General features: G+C 32.3%; 1 protein-coding gene across 2 annotated transcripts; it reads left to right on the forward strand.

The window, feature by feature from the left end:
* Window positions 1-1,818: 1,818 nt before the first annotated feature.
* On the forward strand, window positions 1,819-15,460 carry LOC118446886 (venom dipeptidyl peptidase 4). Of its 2 annotated transcripts, XM_085655782.1 has the most exons (15): window positions 1,819-2,016; window positions 3,435-3,932; window positions 6,408-6,471; window positions 7,476-7,720; window positions 7,927-8,001; window positions 8,115-8,167; window positions 8,620-8,819; window positions 9,177-9,346; window positions 10,296-10,396; window positions 10,498-10,712; window positions 11,123-11,371; window positions 12,441-12,723; window positions 14,025-14,219; window positions 14,311-14,471; window positions 14,871-15,460. In XM_085655782.1, the coding sequence occupies exons 2-15, from the start codon at window positions 3,930-3,932 to the stop codon at window positions 15,185-15,187; spliced, it is 2,331 nt and encodes a 776-aa protein (XP_085511908.1). In that variant the 5' UTR covers window positions 1,819-2,016; window positions 3,435-3,929; the 3' UTR covers window positions 15,188-15,460. The 2 variants fall into 2 exon arrangements, with proteins under 2 accessions (XP_085511908.1, XP_035733939.1); XM_035878046.2 differs by lacking the exon at window positions 1,819-2,016 and having other exon boundaries at window positions 3,433-3,932.
* Window positions 15,461-17,373: the final 1,913 nt, after the last annotated feature.

A 17,373-nucleotide genomic window follows, 5' to 3' on the forward strand; every position in this document is an offset into this window, starting at 1 on the left:
CGCTTGTTCTCTACGTTGTGCTACCAAGGGGGTAGTTTATCCACCCTCTCTTTCTCTATCCCTCTATCTTTGTTTCCTTCTCTCTCTCTCTCTCTCTCTCTCTCTCTCTTTCTCTCTCTGTCTCGTTCTCTCACTCTCTTTGTTTCATGCAAGCGAGTGGTTCCTCGACTCGTGGCAACGTGAATACCTGCTTATATTCATTCACAATCGATCGATAGTTAAACGCGACCACGAAAGGGTGCTGCCTCTAATCCGTATAGTCGCTTTTTGAATCTCTTCCTTGTGTGTGCTCGAGCGATTTTACCTCGCGATAACTCGAACTATCCTTAGCGCGTGCTAAGGGCTAATCTTTCAAACGATATTATAATTTAGAACAATCACAATTCTGCTCTACATTATATTTCATATAAGTATATTTCAAAGTTTTGCATTTAATTTTTAATGATCCTTTTTATTATTATTAAATGATTCATTATGTAATATAGATTGATTAAAGATCATTGATCAGATTGTCTAGTTTAAAGATTTATTTATTTATTGTTTCGAGGAAATATCTTGCTTCTTCTAATATCTTTTTTTTTTTTTTTTTTAATAAAAGAAAGAGTATAAAATCATCCTTTTTTTTTAGCATGTTCAACTTCTTTTAGAAATTAATTAATACGTATAATTTTAATTACTATCAGTATTTTTTCTTTCCTTGTTTAATACAATGTATTTCTCATTTTAAAGGTATGGCCATCTTGTGGTAAGTAAGGCGAACTAAAAGTAACAGACGAAGACGTTGAATGGGTTGCCTACTGCGAGGCTTAAAGCCTACCGGTAACTTGTTTTAGATGATCATTTTTGATAGCTCGATTTATGATGCCAAGATGGCAGTAGTGCCTTTTTTCATTCATTATATTTGATGAAATTGGTCTACTGAATTATATTTCCGGCCTATTCTAAAATAGATGATGTCTATTTAAAAGCCTATAAATTTTACAATCTATCTATAGAATTTAAAAGAGCATTTACGTTCTATTTTGTATATACATATATATATATATATTCTTATAGTCTTATATATATATATATATATGTATATATATATAAATATATTCTTATAGATTTTTTGCTATTTTCACTATTTTTTATTTCAACATTTTTTTATCAATCATTAGAAATTACTAATTAAAATCTTTCATATGATTCATGATTGATGGAAAATTAGCTTCGTTGAGCATACATCGAGCTTGCCAAATAGTAGATGGTCGAGTGCATTAACAAGCCATAACGAATCTATTTGTACTGCAGTATCATTTTTAATCAGGTCAGCAGTCTTCTAGAGTAATGAGCCAATTTGTTTACTTTTGACTATTGAATTAAGCGTATGCTTGTTGAGTATGGTTATATCTTTGATAAGAATCTTTATATATATATATATATATTTTTTTTTTATTTTTAATCGATTAATATCAGTATAAAAACGATTACTTTTATAGATTGGATTCGATGATTAATGCTCCAGTAATATTATCATTCACGATTTATTCACGATAATTAACAGATTGCATAATATGTTTGACCGATATCTTTCGTCGCTGACTTTCAATTGCACTTGTGGAAGGTCCAACTCTAATATGTAACGGAATAACGACGATGATAATGATAATCGATGATAATAGGTCTTTGACGATGACAGCAGGAATGGAATGGCTGCTATATTTTCCCCTCCTCTCATACTTTGTCACGTGTCACGAATAAAGATGTAGCAAAACGAAGGGTCACTAATCTACAAATCAGTTCGTAGGTCGACTTTACGATGCAAAGGTCGCAACTTTCCTTTGAATTATTTTATTCTCTACATCCTAATAATCCTAGTAAAAAGTGACGAACTGGATAAAAGTGTTTTTGACATGCTTATTGTTCAAATTCTAAATTCATTATAAATTTAAATAAGATACATTGTTGAAGTCAACGGTATGCAGAAAGAAAGCTCTTCTCGAGGGAAGAATTTCGATCAAAGATATTTGAAATGTAAGGTAGAGATAAATTTAGATACATCGATAAGAATGAGAATATATTTTGTAATATTGAAATTTATTTCTTCTCAATGACAGACGCTTGAGATTAATTCGAAAAACAACTCTATATAGAAAAATATTTAATATATGTAGAAAATAGCAATAGTTAATGGAAATAATTAATATTATCAGTCCAATCGTTAATTTGTATTTATTCGTTTATATTGATATCAACGATGACCATAGGTTATCGATTTATATTATTGATCATATTTATATATCAAAATATATGAATATTAAAAAATATCGACCGATAGTTTAATATGATCGATGTTTGTAATACCATAATTTAATAATTAGAAGGATTTGGTAAATTGGCATTTTGTTATTTTCTTTTTTTTTTTTTTCGATTTAAATGTACGACATAACAGACATTAGGAACGATTATTGATCTTAATGTTAAAATATTAACTATCAAAGATAATTACAAAATTGACGAATAGAGAGAACGGTCAATAGTTATTTACTTTAATACCTCACGTAGAACTTTATTTAGCATAACCGCGATATAATAAGGTCAGTTCGTTTTCATAGTCGTCACGTGCCAATCGTAACGATCCATGAACGTTTCGTCATAACGGATAACGTAGTCGACCCTGCGTCGACCCTGAAAACTCATCGGGAAATATGAATTCTAAAACGCTTTTTCTTTCGTTTTTTTTTTTTTTTATTTCTCGACAAAGAAAAACATATAAACACATAGACACACACAGAGAGAGAGAGAGAGAGAGAGAGAGAGAGAGAGAGAGAGAGAGAGAGAGAGAGAGAGAGAGAGAGAGAGAGAGAGAGAGAGAGAGACGTAAGACAACGATATCGTCGGGATTTAGAGACAAGTAAATAACAAATAATTTCTATAAATTAAATATTTGAATTGTTTATCGACGAATTGATGAATCTCAATGTATTAGATAAATGTGAATACTTGATGATCGATAAAATAATTGAAGGACATCAAAGACTTGAGAAACGTTAGAAAGATATTCGATGAACAAGTTGCCTGTCCCTTATCGTACAAGATAACGTTGTCCTTGACGTTTCAAGTTCGAAGATACATTGAGCTGTAATCAGAGAAAGTTTTCTACGTGTAAATAGTTAACGATCGGAATAATCAATAAAATAATCGTTTGAAAAAAACTTACGAAAGATTGTTGCAATTGTACGATCATTAAAATCAGATAAAATAAATTATCATCATCATTTCTCAATAGCACTCGTTGCCATTACGATCGTTTAATAAAAACAAAAGAAAATCTAATATAGAAAAATATCGGTGTAATCTGTAATATTTATCAACGATGACAATGTCGAGCCTTGCCGGATGTGGATGTGGTTTCTGGGTTATCAAAATTACTTTTTTTTTTTCATTTTAAGAGAGCCTCTCGTGAAATCAGGAAGTTAGAAAGGAAGTTGAAATAGACAAATCGTTGCCTGTGTATTGTCGATCCAATCAATCGAAACTCGGCTATGAACTAATTAAAAGAGGAGAAAAGAAGAGCAAGTGAAAAGAAGAGAAAACAGAGAAAGAGAATAGAGTGGGGAAAATAAGAGAAAGAGCACGCATGTATCTCATGGATTTGTTATGTACGTATATTACATATGTACGACTAAACAGAAGGAAATAAGGAGAGAAAGAGAGAGATTAAGAAGAGAGAAAGAGAAGAGAGAAGGTTAAAAACGACAAAAAATTACAATTTATCGAAGTAGGTGGGAGCATACGAGAATATAAACACGTCGGCAAAATACTTGATCGATCAGTCTTCCTCCAACGTTCTCCTGGGATCTGTTGGAACGTCGGGCTTTTCGATCATCGTCGAAGAAGATCCCTCGCAATCGACACGTGCGCGCTCTCCTTCATCCCTAAAAAACATGGTAGGTGAACGTACATTAAACTATATATCTACTATATTACTCCCTGTGTGAATACTCTTATACTCTTAACATTAGTATTCTTTAAAAAGCATCTCTGTTTGATATTTTCGAAGAATGAAAGATATTTTATTGCTCGATTGTCGTTAAATTTGTCGAGTCCAATTATTTATCGGCAAACGGTCCTTGTTCTTCGATAAATTGAAAAGAAAAAAAAAAAAAAAAAAGAATATGATTTAATTACGTTATGTAAAGTATTAATCAGAAAGTATATATTCGAGATGAATTTACGTACGTAATACGCAAAGTGCTTTTATGTAAGTATACGTTATAATAGATACGACATATACTCCTTTAATTATTCGATTCGTAATTAACCACGTGATCAAATATATACATCTCTCATTCTACTTTTCGTATCAAACCGGTTATTTCCGGAGACGACCAAATTTGTTTTTTTTTTCTTTCTTTTTTTTTTTTTCTTTTTCTCTTCGTTTTTTTTTCTAAATCCCGTTGTCGTGTTTCCTTATTTGCCAGTCACATATAGTCTCGATTATAGCAAGGACGAATTCGATCACGAATAACATTTGTACGATCTATCGTTGCTAGTACATCGTTACCGGACGAATAATAACGGCGTACATAAAAAAAAAGAAAAAAAAAAAAAAAGAGAAAGAAAAAAAAATCGAACTTTTTCATTATCGCGGAAGTCACGTATGGTGTTATCACGGCAACGATAATCATTTACCATGGTTAAAATTATTACCTATATAATGTTAATCACGTATACGTGCATGTCATATAGCAACGATGAGTTACAAATTATATGGCATAATCCAAAAAATCTAATCGTTCTCTTGATCGACGAAGGAAGAGAAAGATTAAGGAAATACATGTCTACGTGCGAGATAAATCTATGCGTGTTACCAATTCATTTTCTTCTTTACGTATTTTTTAAACGCGTTTTAATAACTTATTTCCAGTAAATTCCTTTCGAATAATATCATTTTTTAAACAAATAACTTCACGCCCGTGATATCTCGATTCATCGATATCTATAATCGTTTATTGTTTCATAAAACGACTGTCTAGTGCATTGACCGGCTTACGAGATAGAGTCGATATCGATCGATAGCAACGCTAAAGAATCGTTCGATTCTTAACTGGACTTTATATCCGTAAAACTTTTAAAGGATTTCGAACTACTTATCTTATTTCTATCTATTTCATAGTTTCGATCTGCAAAGGATCTATATCGAAAACTTGAAAATTCCTGCGCGTACGGAGAAAGAGAAAGAGAGAGAGAGAGAGAGAGAAAGAGAGAATACTGTTTTAATAATAAATCGCATTTCCATTCTAGCGAGTAAGAGATGAGAAATTAATTCTTTTTCATAAAAAGAAAAAAAGAAAAAAAAAAGGGATTCTCCTTAATCTGGAATGATTTTAGAATTCATCAACGTTTATATGAATTTGTGATAAAAATTATTTTATCGAATTACTTGGAACTAGCAAAGAAAAAAAAATGTAAATAAAAAAGTGATTGATTTGTATTAATTAATCTTAATAATCGTTTAGCTTTTACTTTGAAAGATTAAACAAAAGTCGCAGATAATGATATGCATTATAATCGAGCTTAGTGTTCTCGTAGTAATAATCGTGTGATTTGCTCTAATTTGCTTTCTGAATAGGACCGAATGTCAAACATTTAAAGGGCATACTCGACGTGTGCGACGTACTCTCTCATATGCGTGTTATTTTTTTTTTTTGACTTTCTCGTTTTATCCTTAAACGCGCGTTAACAAACATATGTGTATAAATTTTACGTACATATATATATATATATTTATTGTGCGATTATATGTGCATACATCCAATCGGAAAATTAAGAAAACCTTCGAAAGTCTTCGGTTTCGTGATATTTCGCATAGCAGACCCGACATCGTACATTGTGCCTCGATAAAAAAGTTTACGAGCGCAGTTAGAAGTTGGCACGACGACAATAATTTCATAGCTTTTAGTGCTTTTTAGGCTTGTTCTCGAGTATGGAATTATTGTCGTTGCAGCCAAAGCGACCTCGTGCAATGCCGTACATTCCATTGCCAAAAGTTTTCTGTCACGTAGACGTCGTCTCTTTCTCTCTCTCTCTCTCTCTCTCTCTCTCTTTTCTTTCTCTCTTTCTCTCTTTATTTTCTTCTTTTCATTTTCCCTTCTTTTCTCTTCTCTACCCTTCCTTTTCCCTTCTTATCGTCCTGCTCTATTCTTCCTCCCTTCATTTCTCTCTACGGTTCGAACACTTTCCTGTTTCTGAGATATGCATTTAGGTTACTTTATGCGTTTCTTCTGATTTCTTGCCTTCGCAAATGACGAGGAAAGGAGGGGAAAAAGGGGGGAAAAATGGTTGAAAGTTAAAGGGAACGTTGGTCTGGATCTGTAATTTTTAATATCGCAACATTTTCCATAGTTTGAAATTCTTTTCAGGTTCCACTACGAAGTTTCGTACTTCTTAACGGCCTTTTCTTTGTCTTATTGGCAGCGCGAACAGGTAAACCGTTGACTAATTTACATGAATTTAAATACAGTAGAATAAATAAATATCCTAGTTGTTCGAATTTTCCTTTTTTTCTTTTTTTTTTTTTTTTTTTTTTCTTTTTTATATATATAAACTAATCCAAAAATTTTTCTCCTGATAAAAATACGAACGATAAGATATACGCGTTAACGTATTAATAAGATTAGAATAGTTGTCATTTCGTACGTTATCGTATTATTTCTCTAGAATTCTCAATTCTATTTCTCACGGAAAGAAAGATTTATTATTTGAATTTACACGCCTTTACTGACGTTCGATTACACGCTTCCGTAACATTTTCCGAACTTCTAATTTCATCTCTCAGCACGTACTATTCGAGCGTCACTCTAAATCGTAGAACCCGAAGATATTGAATTAAAATTGAAAATAAAGGATAAGAAATAGAAAGAGGCGATAACGTCGATATGATCGATAAAGTATGGCGATCTCATCGAGTATCATTATCGAAATCATATAATTCCATAATCATTGCATGTATTTTCCATTGAAATTTTCATCATCTCAATAAGTAGTAGATGAAATAGTAGACGATTATAATTAACCTACAATTCATAAAGTCCATTATCATAACAATACCGGATGTATAGAAAAAGAAAAAAAAACCTCGACTTTCTATTACTTAGATGGTAACACCTCGTTAAACTGTTAATTTAAAAGTCGTAGAGTCCTAGATAAAGGCAAGTCATTGAATGAGCCTGTAAACTTTTTAATAATGTTATCGCGAACAAATTGCAAAGTGCATTTAGTTGAAACACGACCGACCATTTAGTTTATCTAACTTTTCCATGTATATTCCAAAACGTAAAGTAGATAAATCATGTTAGCGGTCAGCCCTGAATTTAGTACGAGCAAGCATAATAGTCGAATAATATCAATTTGCATAAAAAACGAACGGATATATAGATATTACGTTTTAATAAAATTTATCTAAAGATGATCGATATTTGCGTGTATAGTAGTGACGCGTGTTATCGACAAAGACAACTTGGATGGAATACTCGAGACTCAGGATGGTCAGAATCTTTCCAAAGAACCCTTCAACCTTGAAGAAACCTACACTGCCGATTTTCTAGCTTACACCTTCAATGGCACTTGGACATCGGACACCACGATAGTTTATACGGATATAATGACGGGAGATATTGTTCAATTCGACGTTATCAAGCAACGATTGACTGTGATCGTCGATTCATCGGTTATGGTAAAAAAAAAAAAAAGAAAAGTCATTGGATTATTATAGTATGGTAATACAATCGCGTGATTTTAACCATTTCTTTAACTTCAAATAATCTTAAAGATGATGATTTCGATATGTCCTACCTATACCTATGTGATTATAATAAGAATTATATATTTTTGTTCATGCATGAAATCATTTTTTTTCTATAGATATTAAATCTTTTCTAGGACGACTACATAGTCTCGCATTACACGTTATCGCCGAAAGGACGATATCTTCTGATAGGATACGATTTTCAAAAGGTGAGTATGAAATTTTTTTTCTTCTCCTTTTCTTTTTTTTTTTTTTTTTTTTTTTTTTTATATAGATCACTAATAAATTTGTATTAGAAGCATTCTAGTAATTTATATTTTAGGGATTCCGACATTCGAAATTCATGAGATACGTCATTTATGATATTGAACTTGGGTAAGTAAAATGTTTACCTTATCTTTATATAGTGTTACTTGCTTTGAAACTAATATTTTTTTATTTTTTTTATTATCGCTATACAACAATAAATTAAAACGATAAGAATCTTAAATAGCAGAGGATTTATCAAAAAAAGACAGAGAGTGAGAGAGAGAGAGAGAGAGAGAGAGAGAGATCATGTTACTAAAAGATAAAATACGAGTTTTCTTATTTGATCAATCCCGTATCGCTTACAAAGCAAATTGTATTGTTTTTTTTTTTTTATCAGATGCTTTATAAATAAAACCAAACAATTATTTTTTCAACGAAGATACTTTTAATCTTTGAAACTGACGATCGATATTGCAATTACTCGAAATATAAACATGAGCGTGCAGTTTAATTATTGGCTCATGCATTCTAATCAATTTATTATATTTATTTATTTATTTTTTTTTACTTTCTTTCAGAGGATATGATAAAATTGCTAATGGGATGCATATAGCGCTTGCCAAATGGGCACCACTAACAGACGATTTGATATATATTCTCGATAACGATATCTACTACATGCGTTTCTCTAACAACGGTTTTAATGATGTTCAAAGAGTGACGTATGATGGCATTGTCGGAATAGTTTACAATGGTGTGCCTGATTGGGTTTACGAAGGTAACAGTGATTAATGAATAATTCATTGTACTCAGATACCAATATCCACAATTACAAATTTTTCAACGAGTCCATTGTTCTTTATCGTAAACATTTACATACATAGACGAAAATATTAAAAATTTTTTCCTTAGATCGATGTTTGTTTATAGAAAATAAAAAATTCAAAAGATTAAAATCGAGAAGTTCGATTCGAACGTTTATTATACGAAAACTATTGATTTCTTTGTAAAAATATTTCCTACTAAGTTGGATTTTTTTTCTCTTCTTCTTCTTTTTTTTTTTTTTTTTTTTTAATTTCGATGATTACGCTGCATCATTAAAATTCGTTAAGAATAATAACAATTGTTATCGCAGAGGAAGTGTTCCATGGATCATCGGCCATATGGTTTTCGCCAGATGGTAGTCACTTAGCTTACGCATCTTTCGACGATAGAAATGTGCAAGAAATCTTGTACCTTCATTATGGAGAACCCGGTAATCTCGTGGACCAATATCCCACGGAAGTGAAGATCAAGTACCCTAAGGTGAGATCTCGATTCATTTTATAACTCGATATTATTCAATCCACGATATTCGTTGACGACTGAAATATTTAGATTGATTGACAAGCCGTTGATTCGCCATCCATTTCTGTGATTCTATTCAACCATTTCATTTAGAAATGGTAAATAATAATTATCTTGAACCCACATCGAAATAGAATCGTGAAACGTTGATATTCATGCAAGCAATGAATGGATCAAAATATGCAAGGATTTATTCATTCCTGGATGTCACAGAAAGCAACTCGTCGTTGAAAGAGGATCAGCTTGAGTAATCCTTTAGCTTTGTTTTTTCGTCCGTAGATTAGTGGAGGTATCACAGAAGCGACGATTTAAAACGGGCGTAAAAGTCTTGGCAGCGACACGCTTGGCGGCTTTCGTAGAATGAAAAGGGTTATCGTCTTTTTCTCTATCTTTTTCTCCCTCCCTCCCTCCCTCCCTCCGTCACTCTTCTCTCGTGTAGCTGGTTTCATTTAATCCTCTTCTTCTTCTTCATGAGGAGTAGAAAGAGCTAGAGGCCATTTTAGTCGCTCGTGTATCGGTACGTTCTTCGCGGATAATCCCATTATCGAGGTACACCTCACCTCTACCAAACTAGATGGTTTCGAACAAACCCAAAGTGCTTTGCGGTTTTCCTTCTCGATCAGGGTCTCTAGGATTGCCTGTATCGTCGATAAGAGACTAACTTCGACGATAGGTCGTCCCTTCCATTCGTTCTTTCTTTTTCTTTTTCTTTTTCTCGTGTTTTCTCTTTTTTCTCTTCTCATAAGGATACTTTGATTTATTTCGACTTATCTGGATTTAAAAAAAGTATGGTGGCTATGGAGGATGAACGTTAGGAAAGACGATAGAAACGAGGGTAGTAAAGACGTTCTATAATCATACTAACGGGATTATTCTTTTGATCGATCTCTGTCTTTCCTATTTTCAGGCTGGCACTTCGAATCCTGTGGTATCTTTGACGCTCGTCGATCTTCACGATCCTACGTTAAATAAGATCGATTTGAAGGCTCCCATTGAGGTTGTTGGCACGTGAGTGACATTTCTTTCTGCTTAGGTAAATGAAATATCTCTTATTTTTTTTTTTTTTTTACTTACATTTTACGACCTTTTTTTTTCGTTCAACGACACAGAGACAATGTACTGTCCAACGTTCAATGGAAAGATTTTGATCATGTCATTGCTATGTGGTCTAATCGCGTACAAAACAAGACTGAAATAGTTTGGTATAATAAGTACGGTGAAATTGTTAAGACATTGGATGTTGTGGAACACGAGGGATGGGTGGAAATAAAAAATCTATTCTTCTACAAAGATTTCGTTTACATGCGGAAACTACAACCGTCTGGTATGTTTGCGAAACATATATATATATATATATATATATATATATATATATATATATCTTTTTTTTTTAATTTCTGAAATGAAGCTGCCAGAGAAATATAGACAGACATTATGGATTAAATTTTCTGTCCGAGGATACTTCAATTTTCGATATTTTGAAACTTTAGATTGCGAATGAAATGTATGCTGTGGTATGAAAAGTGGGTGCATAGTTTTAATAGCAAATGAGTTATCGTATTTGATATAAGATTTAAATTATACTAAATAATACGATCGAAGCGTATTTTCTATTCTCCGAAATATCGGATAGCTCGAATATTTCTCGAATTTTTTGTTTGTTTGTTGCTTTTTTTTTTTCCTTAAGTTCGAATTGTTCATTAATGCATTTTGTTTTGTTTTTTCGTTCGTCAGGTACGAAGGCTGGAAGATTTCATCATGTGACGAGATACGACGATACTCTTCGATCATCATCGACTCAAATGGATTTAACTCCAGGTGTCACAGAGGTACAAGATATTCGTGCAATTGATCATTCCCATGGTAGAATTTACTACTTGGCCACTGGACCCGGGGAACCATCTCAAAGAAATTTATATTCTGTGCCAGCCGATGGTAGCGAGAAACCTACTTGCATATCCTGCAACGTCCTAACGCCGGAAGGTAAATTTCACATAAGAGAGAAACTTTTTCTTCTTTTAATTCTAAATGTTTTTATTTTATTTGTCTGATTTTCTGTTTTTTCTTTTTTTTTTTTTTTTTTTTATTTCATCAAGATCGAGCATTAAATTAAATTTAATCGATCGTTTTAACGATACAAATTTTCGGATTATATTTTATGTACAAGTATACGTGTACATAAATTTATAATACGAATTATTGGACGTTTAGAATTCTCCCTTTTCTATAATTTCATTGAATTTCTACCATTGAAATTAGATCGAGCGTTCCTCTCGGCTCTATATTTCATAACTTATTCGCATCCGATTCAACGAAATTCGCACAAAGAGTGATAACGCAAGCATACACACAATTTTATCGTTTAGGTATGCGAATATTAACCCTTTACGGATAAATTCCGCAAATGCAAGCTGCATTTACGACGATGATATATCAAATGAAAACTGTAAAAATATAAATCTTTTTAGATTTTAGATAATAGATACTGATATGATAACAGCGATGGTAATGAAATTGTTCTTTAAAAAGAAACGAAGAATACTATAATTACTACGCAATAAATAATATCGCTTTATACAAAAAATGCATCCGACTCATCGAGAAGAACATTTGAAAAAGATATCCCGTCCTCAAAGGATTAAATATTCCTTTCTTTCTCCTTTTCATAGTCTCTCTCTCTCTCTCTCTCTCTCTCTCTCTCTCTCGTAAAGCGTAAAATATTGTGGCATGAATTTCGAAGAGTAGAATTTCGAAGTATGAATGCCGAAGACTAGAATGGAAAAGTCATAATTATTTCTTTCTTTTACGTATCAAAAACGTATCGCGAAATTCTGTTCGTCAAAAGTTTCATCGAAATCAAACAATTATTATCTACGAATTATATTTTCATGAAGTATTAAAAAGTAATACAAGTGGATTAAGAATCTTTACGTATCTTTACGAAAGAAATATTTATTCGAATATCTAATTACGAAAGAATTATTTGGGTATTAAAGTAATCGTTATTATTAGGGATATTATTTGTAATTTTATCTTTTTTTTTTTTTTACAGGTAATGCGTGTACATACGCAGATGCAATTTTCTCGCCATTTGGACAGCATTACGTTTTAATCTGTCAAGGTCCCGATCCAATGATCGTCGGTATTTTCGATAATAGCCACAAAAAAGTTTATTCATGGGAAAACAATCTGTTTTTACGAAGTAAACTTGCAAGGAGAGAGTTACCTCTTGTCAAAGACTTATACGTTCGAGCGAATGGTTACGAGAATAAAGTCAGACTCTTTCTACCGCACAACTTCGACGAAAGTAAATCGTATCCGATGTTGGTCAATGTGTAAGTACTTTCTTTTCCTTCCTTAACTGCATCTTGCAAACGGCCCTTCTCGTTTTAAGAATAGCACGATAATCCTACAGCAGAGAGTTCGCGAAACTACCGCTAGACTTTTGGCCCCTTCTTTCTCTTCTCTTTTACGAGAAAATAAAGCGACGTGCCTTTCTGAAAAATGTATAGAATTCACTTCGAATCGTAGTAAATCGACTTCGTGCTTCGAAATTGAATTGAATTAATCGATTTTGGCTTATATAGTTCGGTCATTTAACTCTTTATTTTAAATCTTTCACAAGTTTTGATTAACAATAAGTTTAATCAAAATTCTTCTTCCAATTTTTTCTTTTTTTTTTATTTTTCCTCACTACTTTTATTTTATTTACAAGTTCATTAGGAAAAAATTTTCTTAAAACCTTTAACTCGTTTTAAACATAAAAGTAATAAGAGCTAAACTACCTATAATAACAAACATAATGTTCCCAACAAATTTCAAAGTTTCTAATCGTATTTGAGCATGTTTGGTGTAGAACAGTTTATACGAAAAGTGTAAATTGATATAATTTAGTATAATACTTCAGTGTAATTTTTTAAAAAACCTTATATTTTTTTTTTTAAATCTTTTCCTCCTTTATTAATTAATTTTAAATATAATATCACGTCAGAGTATACTCAAGAGAAGCAGAGAAAAATATTATTGTCACGTTAGAGATTATTCCAAAGTGCTCAAAATTAACGTCCATGTACAAACTCGTTTTTAATAGCCTTTGCGAATATCAACTGAAAATCATAAATATTCGACGATAATAGTTGTATTATTATCGGTCGATATCATACGACGATCGATTCGATATTGCGATCAGATAGAAAGATATACACTTTATCGATACCATAATAAAAGATTTCTACTTGTGATGTCCTATTCGATTTAATTCCTTAAAATTGAGTACGTGAATTAAGGTATTGTTTTTAAAGAAAATCATTAAAAATCGTTGTTGCGTGAAAAACAGACTTTTATTTCTTTTAAACGAACGAAGAGTAATTTTGTAAGAGTAAGAAATATATATGTATGAATAGATATATATATATATATATATATGTATATTTTTTTTTATATCGCATTCGCTATTAACGAGATCATTTCGATGTCATTAGGAATAGTATGATTGATCTTCCTCAACAAGGAGAATCTCAATTTCTATTTAAAATTATTTCTCTTTTTTTTTTGTATTTTCTTATTGTGTTCGTATTTTTTTCTTTTTCTTACATTTATTTACATTTTTCTTTCCTTTCTTTTTCTCTCGACACAGATACGCTGGACCAAATACGGCAAAAATAATTGACGTTGCTTCGTACGGTTATCATGCGTATATGACGACGAATCGTAGTGTGATCTATGCTTACATAGATGGTCGTGGATCATCGAATAAGGGTAGCAAAATGCTTTTTGAGATTTATAGAAGATTAGGTACCGTTGAGGTTGAGGATCAGATTAGCGTAACCAGGTAGACAAAATATTGAAAATTTATATATTACAAAGTAATTAATTTTTTAAATCACGATCGAAATTCTGAGAATTCGTATATTTTTTTTTAGAAAACTTCAAGAAATGTTTCCTTGGATTGATTCTAAGAGAACGGGCGTCTGGGGCTGGAGTTACGGTGGCTTCTGCAGTGCCATGATTTTGGCAAAAGATCTAACTTCTGTTTTTAAGTGCGGAATAGCCGTAGCACCAGTATCCTCTTGGATTTATTATGGTAAGGAATTTCTTTGCAAGTCTTTTAATAAAATTCTGCTTACATTCCTCTGTTCGCTCCTTTTATTTTAACGAGAAATTACTTTTCAAATTGAAACAATCCCATTTTATTTTTCATTTAAACAACATTTGTTCTTCATCAAAAGAAACATAATCTTTTATTTTTCCGTTTTTGTCCTCAACTTTGAAAGTTATAAACGCAATTTCTTATTTTTCGTTTTTGTCCTCTAACTTTGAAAGTTGGGAACATAATTTTTTATTTCAGTTTTTCGTTTCTAACTTTAAAAGTAAAATAAATTTTCTTATTAGAGATAGCATTCGAGACAGAAAGAGAGAGAAAGAAAGATGGGAAGAAAACACTGATGAGGGAAAATGATCGAAAAGTACTATATTTTTGCAGATTCGATTTATACGGAAAGATATATGGGTCTTCCAACACCAGAGGACAATCTTGGTGGTTACAATGGAACGGACGTGTCAAGAAGAGTGGAGGATATTCGAGGGAAGAAGTTTATGTTGATACATGGTAGCGGCGATGATAACGTTCATTATCAACAATCATTGGCATTGGCAAAGGCCTTAGAGAAAGCCGATATAATGTTCGAACAGATTACTTACACGGACGAAGCACATGCGCTCTTCGGTGTCTTGCCTCACCTTTATCATACAATGGATAGATTCTGGAGCGATTGTTTCAGTCTGTCTCACGCTCACTGATTCCAATATTCCTTTTTCTTCAATGATCGAGAATATATGACATCGCTAAAAAGAATAATTGAGAACGAAAAGTCAGATAGGGGATTTGTATTGTTCAAGAACGATACATAGAAAACTTCTCCGAGAGAATTTCGAGAAACATTTATCTCGAAAATGTCGAAAACATAGAGTCGCTATTTCGATTCGAATCAAATCGGATCATACCTATTGAGATTTTTAATTGAACCTTTCGAATACAATTGATGGAACGAATAAAAATTCTTTCTTAATGTATTTTAGATCTTTGATAATCGAATTATTACTAAATTATTTCTAAATTGCCGATTTATATTCAATTTTATGAACGATTTCTAACTTAAAATTTCGATTACGAATATTCATTGTTAAGATTGAAAAAAAACGATTTATTATAAATATATCGATTTTCAATAATGCCAAGACATTCGTTAGAATTTTCTATTGCATAAAAAGGAAATCTACTCTGTGCCAATTTGATTGACGAGTTGGAAGAGTTTACATTTTCAAATTTCAAGTTCGCAAACGTTTCGAGAGCACAATTCGAAGGCCGCATTTCGTTGCCAAAAGATGATCCGTTCGTTGGTTCGTTCTGGTCAAAGGAACTTTTCGCGAAATTTAATCAATTCGTCCGTCATCGTCTATGTGTATTCTACGTCAAACGAGAAGGTGAATTTTTACAGCGGCCCACTGACCTGGAATTCGAAGCAACGAAGGAAGAAAAATTTGTTAAGAAGAAAAACGTTTGTTCGAGACCGCTCATTGTGTGTGTGTGTGTGTGTGTGTATGTGTGTATATGTATGTATGAGAAAGAGAGAAAGAGAGAGAGAGAATTCTTTCCTGCAGACGCTCGAAGTGGGTGGACGGAATAGCTTTCGAGGAACATTGAAACTTACGCTGATACATTTGCAGAAGTTCTTTTTTTAAATTTCATAAAAATTTCAACATCCTGAACCATCGAAATTATATCAAAAACTAAAAGCTTCATATCCCGTATCGTATATACTTATTGAAAAATGAGGAGAAAAAATTTAAAAAGAGTAAACAATTAATAATCAAATTTTCATTTTAAATAAATAACAGTTCAGAATATTCAATGATAATTATTTTTTTTTTTTTATTGTTACGAGTACAATTATTGATTTAATGAGAAAATAAATAAACATTGAATATTCTGAATGAAAAGAAAAATATTAAAAAAATATTTTTTTTTTCATTCATTAATAAAGAACGATCAATACCCGGTATATCTTAAATCGAGTTTTTGTTTTCTCTTTTTAAAAATCTTATTTGACATCGTTAGAACGGCTTGAGTCGGGATTACACGGTACTACTAACGAAGTCACGACGGCATACTGCAAGATTAAAATCAGCCGTACTTCCATTCTCTGCATTGGCGCATCGCATCTATCTACCGTAGCACGGTTTCATCCTTAGATTCTCGTTTCATTTTTCTCTCTTTATGTTAGGAAGTCAGAGAGGTAGATGATGGTAGGAGAGAGTAAAATGGTAAGGTCTTATAGGGCCTCGTTCTTTGTCACAGAAAACAATAGCTGGCATGGCTCTGTGGAGGTCTCTTTACTTCGCTGCTTTTGTGAATTTAGGGATATGAGAATAAAAGAGAGAAAGGATGAATGCGAGAGAAAGACAGAGAGAGAGAGAGAGAGAGAGAGAGATGGAAAGAGAAAGGTTGGATAGAGTAGATGTAGAATTGCTCCTCCTTGCGTGTGGTTACACTTCAGTTTGTATTTGTCCTGTGCGACGTCGTAAACAAACGTTTTTCCATTTCGACTAAACGACATCTAAAAAGATTGTCAAATATTGATATATCCAACACTGTCGATTCTCCTTGAACTCAAAATATACGCATAACATTTAAGGACTATGATCGTATTCGGTGGATGCACGAATATAATTTGTTTTTTTTTTTTTTTCTTTCTTTCTTTCTTTCTTTCTTTCTTTCTTTCTTTCTTTCTTTATCTCATATCGCTCTAACAATATTGCCTAACGTTCAGCCATTATTGGATATAATACTCCATAGCGATATACACATCGTGATAATGCATAATTTCGTGGTGGACGTTACTCTTTAAAATTTAAATCAGATAAAAGTAGAAACATTCGTTTCTCGCAGTTTAATTGATCGCAGTGCGTTCAATAATAACAATTTG

This window comes from Vespa mandarinia, chromosome 3 (assembly GCF_050613455.1).
Source record: "Vespa mandarinia isolate Hongniang chromosome 3, ASM5061345v1, whole genome shotgun sequence".
Classification (NCBI taxonomy): Eukaryota; Metazoa; Arthropoda; class Insecta; order Hymenoptera; family Vespidae; genus Vespa; species Vespa mandarinia.